General features: G+C 52.6%; 1 protein-coding gene across 6 annotated transcripts in view; it reads left to right on the forward strand.

Annotated features, from left to right (window-relative positions):
• Positions 1–9888, forward strand: part of FRMPD3 (FERM and PDZ domain containing 3) — a 133510-nt gene extending 123622 nt beyond the window's left edge. For 5 of the 6 annotated variants that reach the window (XM_082376972.1, XM_082376973.1, XM_082376971.1 and 2 more), the window contains 2 exons: positions 3671–4492; positions 6078–9888. In XM_082376972.1, coding sequence (XP_082233098.1) covers positions 3671–4492; positions 6078–8995 — 3740 coding nt within the window. In that variant the 3' untranslated portion in view covers positions 8996–9888. The remainder of the gene's footprint in view (positions 1–3670; positions 4493–6077) is intronic. The other variant, XM_082376974.1, reaches the window with a different exon arrangement.
• Positions 9889–12394: the final 2506 nt, after the last annotated feature.

Genomic DNA, 12394 nt, shown 5'->3' on the forward strand with positions numbered 1-12394 from the left:
CTTCCCGGACCAGGGCTCAAACCCATGTCCCCTGCATTGGCCGGCGGATTCTTAACCACCGTGCCACCAGGGAAGCCCAGCTTTGGTTTTTTATAGTTAACCTTTATCGTGTTGAAGAAGTTGCCTTTTATTTTGTCGAGTTTTATCATGAAAGGTGTTGGACTTTGTCAAGTGATTTTTCTGTGTCTATTGAGATGATCTTGTGGCTTTTGTCCTCTGTTCTATTAACATGGTGTATTATATTAATTGATTTTTGGACGTTAAATCAACCTTGCATTCCTGCAGTAAATCCCACTTGGTCATGGTGTATAATTCTTGGTATATGTTTCTGGATTCAGATTGCTAGTATTTTGTTGAGATATATTTTGTATCTAAATTCATAAGAAATATTGGTCTGTAGTTTTCTTGTGATGTCTTTGTCTGGTTATGGTAGCAAGGTAATATTGGCATCACAAAATGAGTTGAGAAGTATCCCTTCCTTTTCTATTTCTTGGAAGGGTTTTTGAAAAATTACTATAAATGCTTCTTTGAGCATTTGACAATATTCACCAGTGAAGCCATTTGGGCCTGGACTGACTGACTGACTGACTGAGTTGATTGATTTGGGGAGAGTTAATTACTAATTCAGTTTATCTTCCTGTTATTGGCCTATTCAGATTTTCTGTCTTCTTAAGTCAGTTTTGGTAATTTGTGTATTTCTAGGAATTTGTCCATTTTATCTCAGGTTATCTAATTTGTTGGCATAAGCTTATTCAAAATATTCACCTTATAAATGATTCCATACCTGTAGAGTCAGCAGTGATGTCCCTTCTTTCATTCCTGATTTTAGTCATTTGAATCTTCTCTCTTTTTTGCCTGGTCTGTACAGCTAAAGGTTTGTTATTATTATTGATCTTTCAAAGAACCAACTTTTAGTTTCATTGATTTTTCTCAATTTTTGTATCCTCTATACTTTATTATTTCTTTCCTTCTGCTTGTTTTGTTTTAGGTTTAGTTTGTTTTTTTGTTTGCTTCGTTTTGTTTTGTTTTGTTTTGTTTTTGGCTGCGCTGTGTGGCTTGCAGGATCTTAGTTCCCTGACCAGGGATTGCACCTGAGCCACGGCACTCAGAGCGTCGAGTCCTAAGCACTGGACCACCAGGGAATTCCCATAGTTCGCGCTTCTTTTTCAAGTTTTGTAAGGTGGAAGGTCAGGTAATTGATGTGAAATCCTTCTTTTTTAAATGTAGGTGTTTATAAATTTCCCTCTAAACCCTACATTAGTTAGATCTCATAAGTTTTCATATACTGTGTCTTCATTTTCATTCATGTCCAAGTATTTTCGAATTTCCTTTGACTCCTCTTTTGACCCATTGGTTACTTAGGAATGTTTTATTTAATTTCCATGCATATATGAATTTCCCAAATTTCCTTCTGTTATTAATTTCTAATTTAATTCTGTTGTGCTCAAAAAACAAACTTTATATGATTTCATTCCTTTTAAGTTCATTGAGGTCTATTTTATGACCTAACATATGGTCTGTCTTGGAGAATGTTCCAGGTGTACTTAAGCAGAATGTATATTCTGCTACTGTTAGGTGACATATTCTATAGATTTCTATTAGGTCTAGTTGGTTTATAGTGCAGTTCAGGTCCTCTATTTCCTTGTTGATCTTGTGCCTAGTTGTTCTATCCATTATTGAAAGTAGGGTATTGAAGTCTCCAACTATTGCAGTTGACTTGTGTATTTCTCCTTTCAATTCAGTCAGGTTTTGCTTCATGTATTTCGGGGCTCCATTGTTAAGTGACAGCACCATGCTTTTGTGATGGCTGTAAGCACTAATAAAAAGCAACACTGACACGTTGACCCTGTCCAGCTGGAATTTGAAGGGCATTTGAGAGTTTTTTTTCCCAACATCTTGAGAACCATGATGAACTATAAGGTAATGGTTAAAAAACATGGGCTTTGCATAAAAAGAACGAAATTGAGTTATTTGTAGTGAGGTGGATGGACCTAGAGTCTGTCATACAGAGTGAAGTAAGTTAGAAAGAGAAAAACAAATACCTATGCTAACACATATATATGGAATCTAAAAAAAAAATGGTCATGAAGAACCTAGGAACAAGACAGGAATAAAGACACAGACCTACTAGAGAACGGACTTGAGGATATGGGGAGGGGGAAGGGTAAGCTGGGACAAACTGAGAGAGTGGCATGGACTTATATACACTACCAAATGTAAAATAGATAGCTAGTGGGAAGCGGCCACATAGCACAGGGAGATGAGCTTGGTGCTTTGTGACCACCTAGAGGGGTGGGATAGGGAGGGTGGGAGGGAGACGCAAGAGGGAAGAGATATGGGGACATATGTATATGTATAGCTGATTCACTTTGTTATGCAGCAGAAACTAACACACCATTGTAAAGCAATTATACTCCAATAAAGATGTTTTAAAAAAAAAAAAACATGGGCTTTGTAGACCCTCAAACCTGGGCTCAAATCCAGACTGCCAGGGCATTCCCTGGTGGTCCAGTGATTAAGACTCTGCTTTCACTGCCGAGGGCCCAGATTCAATCCCTGGTCGGGAAGCTAAGACCCCACAAGCCACGTGGCAAGGCCAAAAATAAAAATAAAAAAGAATCCACACTGCCATTTACAACTCATGTGACCTTGTGTAAGTCACAAAACGAATGGATCAGTTTCTTTGTCTGTAAAATGGGGATAATGATAGCACCTACCTCATTGGGTTGTTGTGAGGATTAAATAGGATCATGTGTATGACCTTAGCCTAAGTTAATGCCTGCCATCTGTCTGTCTGTCTGCTGATAACAAAGGGAATTGGCATTGTCTGAGTATATTCTCACAGATAACATGGGACGGGGTCCCCAGAACAGACGAAAAGAGAGAAACCAGAAAGAAAGCATTTGCTATGGATAATTCTCAGATGCACACACTTACCATCGTTAAAAACTGTTGACTAGAACATTTTACCACATGTATGTAGAGCAGGCAGGCTAGCCCTGTATGAATACAGAGAAGTGCTATGATTTGAGGAATTGACAAAAATGCTCTCCCCACCCTCCTCCCACATCCCAGCGTATCTCTCATATGCTTTACGCATTCAGATGCCCTGAATTTTACTAGTAGAGCTCTATTCTTTTAGGGTCCCTCCATCGAAAATGCTCTTTGAAATACACACTCTTGGGATTGTACTAGCCTATTTTTACACTTGCCCACTGAACCACTACTAACCTGTCAGATTCATTTCCTTCTGCTACAAGAGCTCCAGCATAACACGAGTGTAACAGAGCACTGGGGGTGGGACAGACTCTGAATAGAGTGGGGTTTGAGACAGGGACAGTTCCAGGGGGGACATAGAACAAACCTCACCCTACAGCTGACTCTCAGACCAGACATACCCATGTAAGAGTCCAGCTGTGCCCAGATACCAAGGTGTTCACCCCCGCCCCAGCCCATGCCTTTTCCCATTTCAGAGGTGATGGGGCTATTAGCAGCCCAGGCCATTTGATTCGACTCACTCTACTTTCAGGGGCAGCAGCAGCCAGATAACACTCCCTCTCAGTCCCTACCACCCAACCGGGCACCAGAGACCCAGGCCCGAGACACCAAGGAAACTCGGCCACAGTCCTCAGCACCAGGGCTCATGTGTTGATTCTCTTTCTGGGTTTAGATTACATGCACAGCGCCCACCGCCCTGTCACTGGGGGCCACCTGGGGAAAAAGGAGAGTAGTTATGTGGGCAGCATGGGCACCAGCCCCAGGAAGTCGAGCCGCTGCACGCCCCCGCCTGCCGACTCTGAGCTTGTCAGCTTTTGCTACCTCCACATGCGGGAACAAAGGAAGGATCAGGAAAGCCGGACAGATGTCAATGAGAACTTAATCTTCTTTGAGGAGACCAGGCCCCGGACCAAGTCTGACCCCACGTCTAAGAGTTCTGGCCAAGGTTATGCTGTGATCCCTGATGACTTTGATGCAGCTAGCCTAGACCACGAGCCTTGTGCCAGCAGGGCCCGGTCCTACACTTTGGACAATTCCCTTGGGGCTGAAGCCCTGAATTTCTACTGTGACTCTTGCAAAGCCAAACTCCAGGAGCAGCTGGGCCCTCGCAAAGGTGGGAGGTCTGGCTCCTCTCGTGACAATGTGGTAGACCTGATGTCCCTCCCACCCCCCGGGAGTGAGGAGGAGGAAGAGGAGGAAGATGAGAGCACTTCGCTGTTGCCTGCCATTGCTGCCCCACCTCCTGGTTTCCGAGACAACAGTTCTGATGAAGATGACCCCAAGCGCCGGGCCGTCCAGAGCCAGGAGCAAGGACGCCACCTGCGTGGGCTCCTGTACGATGAGATTCCGGTGACACTGATTGACAGCGTGCAGACCCGGACAGTCCGAGATCATGCCCAGGAGCTAGATGATGCCCTGGTGTCCACTCTGCAGGCTCTGGAAGCCCTGGCAGCCTCAGAGGATGGACCACACCCCCCAGCCCCTCAGACTGCAGGTAACAGCGCGTTCCTCCTCCCTCTTGCCTCCCTTTCCTTCTCCTGGCCAGGCAGGCCCAGCAGGTGACATTTCTTCTTCCCAAGCAGAGGTCAAAGTCAGCGTGGTGTGTCAGGGCAGTGGATGGGCCAGAGGCAGTTCAGATAGGGTCGGGGGAGCGACGAAGCTGCGGCAGGGATCTGCTGCTCAGCCCCCGCTAGAGCTCTGGCTCTCACCATTCCATCGCTTTGGAAATGTCTTGCCGATGGACCCCAGGGATTGGGGCCGTGACAGCTACGGAGCCAGGCCAGGATGGAGGATCAGAGCAAGATTGTGAGAGATATAGAAGACAGGCAAAGAACAGCCAGCATGCATATGACTGGAAGAAAAACAAAATGACCAACTAACCACCTAGGGACCTGGGATCAGGGGAGCCAGGAGCCCTCACCGCTCAGGGCTGAGGCCTTTATCCGCCTAAGAGCTTTGGCTCTCAGTCAGACGCATCCAAGTCCTGGCTTCTTCACCACTTTCAGTGTCACCTTTGCTTTGGCAAGGCACTTAACCCTCTCTGAGCCTCACTTTTGTCATCTTAAATGGATTTGAGAACAATAGTCCTATCACGTAGGGTTGTTGTGAGGATTAAATGAGATCGTTCATGCGAAGTACATAAACACTTCCTAGCACATAGTAAGGACTCAGTAAGTGGTAGCCACTATTATTATTATTATTATTCGGTGGGCAAACTATACAACATGCATGCTATTCCCTGCTATAGACCCACATACATCCATCTTGTAGACAAACACGGATGTCAGACATGCACCCATAGTCACACATACATCCTTCCACACACATACGCCTTCAAACAAAGAGGTCAGTGATACAGTGACAGGAAGGAAATAGGGAGGAATAAGGCATATGAGAAAGCCTGTGAGGCGAGGGCAAGTGTGGACAGAGAGGGTGAAGCAATTGGGGTCAGAGGGAGCCTCGCTGACCAGGGCGAGTACCTGGCTTTTCTGTATGTGAGCGCATCCTTGGTGTCGGGCAGCCCCCATGTGTTCGCCCCCAGGCCTGGCATTTCTCTTTGCTCAGAGTCTGGATCTCCAAGCACTGGCTGCTCCCAGGCTAGAGGCCCATGTGATAGCCAGAGAGAGGCCAAGCTCAGCTAAATGGCCTCAGCTGCAGGGACTGTAGGCAGGCCTGGCCAGATGAGGAGGGCCGGAGAGAGAGGGAGCTCTCTTTGCTGGCTCTCTTCAGGACAATTAACAAAAATTTCCTAGCTGTTGAATCTAAAAATAGTGATGATTAGCATGTTGTTTTGCCTGTGATTTGCATGTTAATTTGCCATCAAACTGCCCAGATCTTCTCTAGGCCTCTTTTGTTTCTCTTTCGGATTCCAGCCCTTCATCACCCCTCTCCCAGCTTGCCTTTCTTTGTCCCCTCCCCTCCCCTCCTCCCACCCTCAGCCCTGCAGGCCCCCCAGGCCTGACTGGTTTTTTCCAGCTTGAAACCCTGCTGACTAACCTTGACCCTCATAGACTCTCTACATATGGTTGGAAAGGACTTGACGCGAGTAAATGCTGCAGACCCTGTCCCTGTCCCTCCAGGTCTGATTGTGCTGGCCACAATCACCCCTGAATCGTCGCTGGACTCGGGCCACGAAACCAACTCTTCGGAGCTCACGGACATGTCGGAGATGATGTCAGCCATGAAGCAACACCAGAATACCACCTACTTCCTGGCCCAGCATCTCAACAAGGACAGCCTCCTGGCCCGCAAGGACCTGCCCTTCCGGATCCAGAGCTGTGCAGCCCAGGCCGTTCTCACGGCCCCTTACTCTCTCGGGCGCCCGGATCCCAACCTGTCCCTCCAGCCAGCTGTCACAGGCCAGAGTCCTGGCGCCCCTGGTGCTCGGAGGAAGGTGCCCCCGTCAGAGGCCCAGCCACAGCGCGAGCGAACGTATGCCCTGGCTGTGCACCCAGCGCTGTCCCCTCAGCTGAGTGAGCAGAAGAATCTGAGCCTGCTATCCCCAGTTCCTGAGGACAAAGGGCCTGGCCACACTCGGGCGGGCCTAGAGATGTCACTGAGGGCGGCCACACCGTCCCTCAGTGAAGAGCAGGTCTCTGAGCTAAGGGAGAGCCTGCCCAAGGAGGTCAGGTTGAGCCCCAAGCTTATCCTGGACCCAAAGGGCAGTGTGACCCCAGCCATCATCTCGGCCGCCCTACAGCAGGTGGTTCATACTAAGAGTCTATCTGCCCCTGGCGGGGCCTTGGGCAACCCCCCCAACAGTGGGGAGAGGTTAGAGGCCAGCATGGGGAGGTCAGAGGTCAGCATGGGAAGGCCAGAAGTTAGCGTGATGAGCGGCAGTGCCAATAAGAATCTCAAGTTCAAAATGAGTCCCAGTGCTCCAGAGGCTTCACGGAATTCGCAGCCGCAGCTGAGCCCAGAGGTCTCTTCCGGGTCCCGAGCACCCGCAGGCAGCCGAGCTGATAGCCTGCACCTCTCCTCACAAGAGGACAGGCTGCCTATTCAAAGTTTCCCTCCCAAAAGCTATCTTTCTCGAGCGAGTCGAGAGTCAGTGGGCAAGCAAGGTAGCGGGGAGGTGGCGGGCAAGGGCGGGCCTGAGGGTGCTAAGCCTTCCCTGCACAAGCAGGGCACTGTCTCCGGCCAGGGGGAGAAGGGGCAGCTGGAGAGCACCCCCCAAAGCAGCAAGCTTGAAGACACCAGCCTGGTCCCCCGAGCCGGCTACCCCATGGTTCTGCAGAGCCCCAGCTGCCCGCCGCGAGGCCAGAGCCCGCTGAGGCCTCAGGCTGCCAGCCGGCAGGTGAGCACCATGCCCTCCAGAAAGATCGAAACGACCCTGGACGGAGCCCACTTGGCCTCCGAAGGCCCCACCAAGCCCAAATCGTCCCGGGGTCCTTTCCGGCTCCGCAACTTGTTCTCTGCCACCTTCCCAACCCGCCAGAAGAAGGAGACCGATGAGCGGCAGGCCCAGCTGCAGAAGGTAAAGCAGTATGAGCTGGAGTTCCTTGAGGAACTTCTCAAGCCACCAAGCCAGGGGGAGCTGTCGGGCACCGAGTACCTGCAACCCCCAGCTCCAGGCCGCTGCAGCTGCCAGCTCCGCAGCAGCCCCGTGCAGCAGGGGCCCGGCATGTCCCGAGAGCAGAGGCGCAGCTGTGATTGCAAGCGCATGTGCCGGGGGGCCCGGCCTCAGGCCCCCCAGACGCCGGTGCCCGGCCTCCGGGGCAGGGAGAGGGACAGGGTCCCCCCTACCCAGAGGCAGCCAGAGGCCGGCCCAGGCTTGAGCCTCGGCAGCCCCACCAGTGTCCGGCGCATCCGCTCCACCAGCCTGGAATCCCGAGAGTGCCGATCGGACCCTGAGAGCGGCGTTTCATGCCTGACCACATGTGCCTCGGGGGGCGAGTGTCTAGGAGCTCCCAACTACAGGAAACTGATGCGCCGCTACAGCATCAGTGAGCTGGACCAGGGCGACAGGGCCTCTCTGACCTCGGACGTCTACCCACACCCACCCCTGGGCATGCTGCCCAGGGAGGCCAAGGAGGTAGAGGCAGGCCTCCCTCTAGGCGTGGGTCCCAAAAGCAAGTCGCTGGAATCCCCGACCCTTGGAGACCCCTCCTACGTCCACGTTGCCCCTGAGACCAAAGGCCCCAGACAGATGGCCGTGTTCTCACTGCCGGAAGAGGTGTACCGGAAGCCCGCGGAGCTGGACGAGGACAGCGAGAGCGGCAAGTGCTGCTCCATTCGCTACTGCTTCTACTACCGCAAGTGCGACATGGCGGATGACACCAGCGACGGCAAGGACGAGCTCTCCTACTCCATCCCCATGAAGATCCTGCCCGGCATGAAGCTGGACGAGCAGGTGGTGCCCGTGGTGAGCAGGACCCTGCAGGTGCTGGATGCCGCCACCTGCAGCAGCCCGGAGGCCTCCCGCACCCAGGAGATCGACCTGCGGGTGTCCACCTTCGAGGGGAGCCTGGCCAAGATCAACGCCCTGCGGGCCCATGCCTACGGCCTGCCTGACGGCTTCCTGGCCGCCCGGCTGGACACCAACGAGCTGCTGACGGTCCTGCGGCAGTGCGTGGCCAGCCCCGAGGCCCGCGCCCCCAAGCCCTACGTCGCCCAGATCTCTGAATACAAGCTCGAGCTGGCTCTCAAGTTCAAGGAGCTCCGGGCCTCCTGCCGCCGCGTGGCCAACGTGGACAAGAGCCCCACTCACATGCTGGCAGCCATCACGGGCAGCTTCCAGGTGCTGAGCAGCCTCATTGAGACCTTCGTGCGGCTGGTGTTCATCGTGCGCTCTGAGGCCCAGCGCCAAGAGCTGCTGGCCAAGGTGGAAGAGGTGGTGAGGAACTACACCTTCCTGCTGCGTGCAGCCGAGGAGTCCACCGCCCGGAGCCTCAAGCAGCAGCAGCAGGCAGCGGCCGCAGGGCACACACCGGGCTCCCCTGCTTCAGCGACTGTTATGAGCACATTCACCCGCTCCTTAAAAACCCTTATTAAGTAGGCCATCTGCCCGGGCCTGCCCCCCTTCCCCAACCGTGGCCCCAGGTTTGAGCTTTGTGGTCTTTGCATCTTGTGGTGAGTATAGGTGTCTGCTGGGCCAGTCAGGGTCCCAGAGCCCTCAGTCTCCAGGGAGTGACAGCTCCCTGCGTTGAGGCTGTTCCTGAGGGCTCCCGGCAGCTGCCACCCTGGGTATCCTCACCCCTTCCCTGGCCTCTGGGCGTCACTGTGAGGGCCAAGCCCCCCCACCCCCGTCACTACGCCCGCCGCAGAGCTGTATTGCCTCTCTTCTCTAGGGCTGAGACGTGACGTCAGGCCCACTTCCTGCTCCATCGTGGGAGCCGGAGGGAGGCGGGCCTGAAGCAGGAGGCCGGTGGGCCTTGAGCTCCTCTTGACTCCTGTGCCCCTCTGGGGAGCAGTGGCAGTAGCAGCAGGCCACAGCGCCGAGCGAGCGGAGAGGCTCGGGCACCCAGTCCAGATGTGCCCGCCCACCCTGGGCTCACGCTCACTCGGCAGGAGCCACCCCGGAGGGCCTGTGCCCGGGTAGCGGGTCTGCAGAAAACAGCCGCACTCAGCTGTCTGTGGCCGGCCCAGCAGGCTGGCAGCCTCGGGGAGCGCTCGACCCCAGGCCCAGTAGCTCCACACCAGCCATCCCCAAAGTGCCCTGCCCCTCGCTGATGGGCAGGGCGGCTCAGTCCACTAGGGAGCAAGCATCTGGGATCACCCCGCTCGTTCTGGGTAAGGAGCCTGGTGAACACGTCTGCCCTGGGGAGACCCGGCGCAGGCCTCAGAGCCCGCCTGGCCTGGCCCAGCGCAGGGGCTGTCGCTGCCAGCGTGCGGCTCCTCTCAACATCTCTCTACCAGACAGACTGTCCTTAGGAGTCCGACTTAGCTACAGATGGGGGATGGGGGGTGGGGGGGTGGGGGGGAGGGGTCGGGGGGGTGTTGATGACTATATCTTAAACTTCTGGAAGCTAGCGTGATATGTTAATCCTGAGTATATGCTTTTGGCTGTGTATTGACCCTGTGGATTTGTCTCTAAGAAAAGAAGCTGAGCGCCTTACCCGGTGCAGTCCGGCACCTCTCTCTCTCTCTCTCTCTCTCTCTCTCTCTCTCTCTCTCTCTCTCTCTCTCTCTCTCTCTCTCTCTCCCTCCCTCTCTCTCCCTCTCTCTCTCTCTCTCTCTCTCTCTCTCTCTCATCTATCTCTATCTCTCTGTCTCTCTCTCTCTCTCTCTCTCCCCACTCCTCCGAGTCATCTGGAAGGGAATCCACACTGTTTAGCATCCTCCTTGACACACATCTGCTGCCGTCACCGCCCCCACTACAACGTTCCTGGGAGTGAAGACACGGAGTCCCTACTAATTGCCCATTGTAGGGAACAAAGAAAGCCAATGTTTCTTCTGTATAGATTGCTTCTCATCCACCTCTCCATACACCCCATTTCCCCCAAGTTCGTGCCCTGTGTCTGCCTCTCTTTCATCATTCCGTGAGAGGCTCACGTGAAATCTCCCATTCTTATGTGAGTTTTATAAAGATGTACACTGTGCTTAACCCCCGCCCATCCTTGGTATCCCGAGTGCGATAAAGGACCCCCTGAGTGGCGATTCCTCCCGGCAAGAATTAGGGGAGCTCCTTCTGCAAAAGCCAGCCCCCCTCTTCCTTGCCTCTCCTCCCACAGGACCAAGTTGTTTAATGGGCCAGAGATGCAGCCAGTGGGGAACCGTTGCCCCCCGCGACCACCGCAAGCCTGCATGCTGACGTGGTCTGCCTCTTCTCCCAACTTCTTGATCCTGCCCCTTCACCACTCAGGCCCCACCTGTGTCATTCATTCCACCGCCATCCTTCACCTCTCCCTCGGCCTCATGGAGAGAACACATTTTCTAATGTCTGTATATAGTATATATACTACATAAAATATATAAATTCTATATATATACTAATTTATGTCTTGTTTTTCAAACAAGAATGATTAAATCTATTCATCTTACTATCCCAATAAGTCTTTGTAGTGCCTCTGTGTGGGTGTCCTTGTGTCCTTGAATTGTTGGTTGCTGGGTGCTCCCCCGGGCCTCCGCGCCCATCTACCTGGGCCCTGGTTGTTGAGGAGAGATGAGGACCCTGCTCCTCCTGCCTCCCCTTTGCCCCTCTTAGAAGTCTGCTGTTGGTCACGGGAGTTGGATACTGTCTACTCCTTTCTCTTGACCTTGGGTCCTTTGGCTCACCTGGCCACCATGACTGTGACCTCAGAGCTGATGGGGCGGGCTGGGCACATAAAAACAATGTGCTCCTCAGCACCGGACAGCCTGGGAATTGGGAGATAGGGATTCAGGTCAGCTCTCAAGTTGCTTTGGGAAATGAGGCCTCTCCCTCTGAAACGTGCCCAGTCACCTCAGAACGTAGCTTGACTGCCTTGTAGCTCAGGCTAGCCAATCCCTTGCAATGGCCTCTGGCGATTTCTTGGGAGAGGGGTATTTCCATACAATAGAAGCAGCAGGAACCTAAGCAGAGCTGACTTCTCTGGCTTTTCAGAGAGTTACCTAATGGTGGGTGATGATTCTGTTTCTCCTGTTCTAGGTCCTTCTGGTAATCACAGGTCCCCTGTAGCCTATGAGATGCCTTTGTGCCAACTAGAAAAAGATTCTCCCTGCTGCACCTACCCACCATGATGAATTAGAAAACAATAGCAACAAAAAAACCAGTCCTCTGGGTGATGCTAGACCTGTGGGCACACGTCTTGGTAATTTCAGCCCCACTTACTTTGATGGCCGGTTGTACAAACTATACAACCATTTGCAGTAGCCCTGATGAGTCACTTCCTTCCAAAGCTTGGGCACAGATGCTTTTTCTCATGTTTGCAAAAGTCGTGGCTAAAGTGGTTTGGGAGAGGGCAGACAGCAGAAGCAAGAAGAGATACAATTCTGCAGCCTGTGGAAGGAAAACCACATTCACAGAAAGATACACAAAATGAAAAGGCAGAGGACTTTGTACCAGATGAAGGAACAAGTAAAACCCCAGAAAAACAATTAAATGAGGCTTCCCTGGTGGCACAGTGGTTAAGAATCTGCCTGCCAGTGTAGGGGACACGGGTTTGATCCCTGGTCCGGGAAGATCCCACGTGCCGCGGAGCAACTAAGACCATGTGCCACAACTACTGAGCCTGCGCTCTAGAGCCCGCAAGCCACAACTACTGAAGCCCACGTGCCTAAAACCTGTGCTCCGCAACAAGAGAAGCCACCTCAATGAGAAACCCACGCACCACAACGAAGAGTAGCTCCTGCTCACCACAGCTAGAGAAAGCCCGCACGCAGCAACGAAGACCCAATGCAGCCAAAAATAAACTAAAATACATAACATTTATTAAAAAAAATTTTTCTAAACAACTAAATGGAGATTGGCAACCTT

This window comes from Balaenoptera borealis (assembly GCF_965194805.1).
Source record: "Balaenoptera borealis genome assembly, chromosome: X".
In the NCBI taxonomy this organism is placed as follows: Eukaryota; Metazoa; Chordata; class Mammalia; order Artiodactyla; family Balaenopteridae; genus Balaenoptera; species Balaenoptera borealis.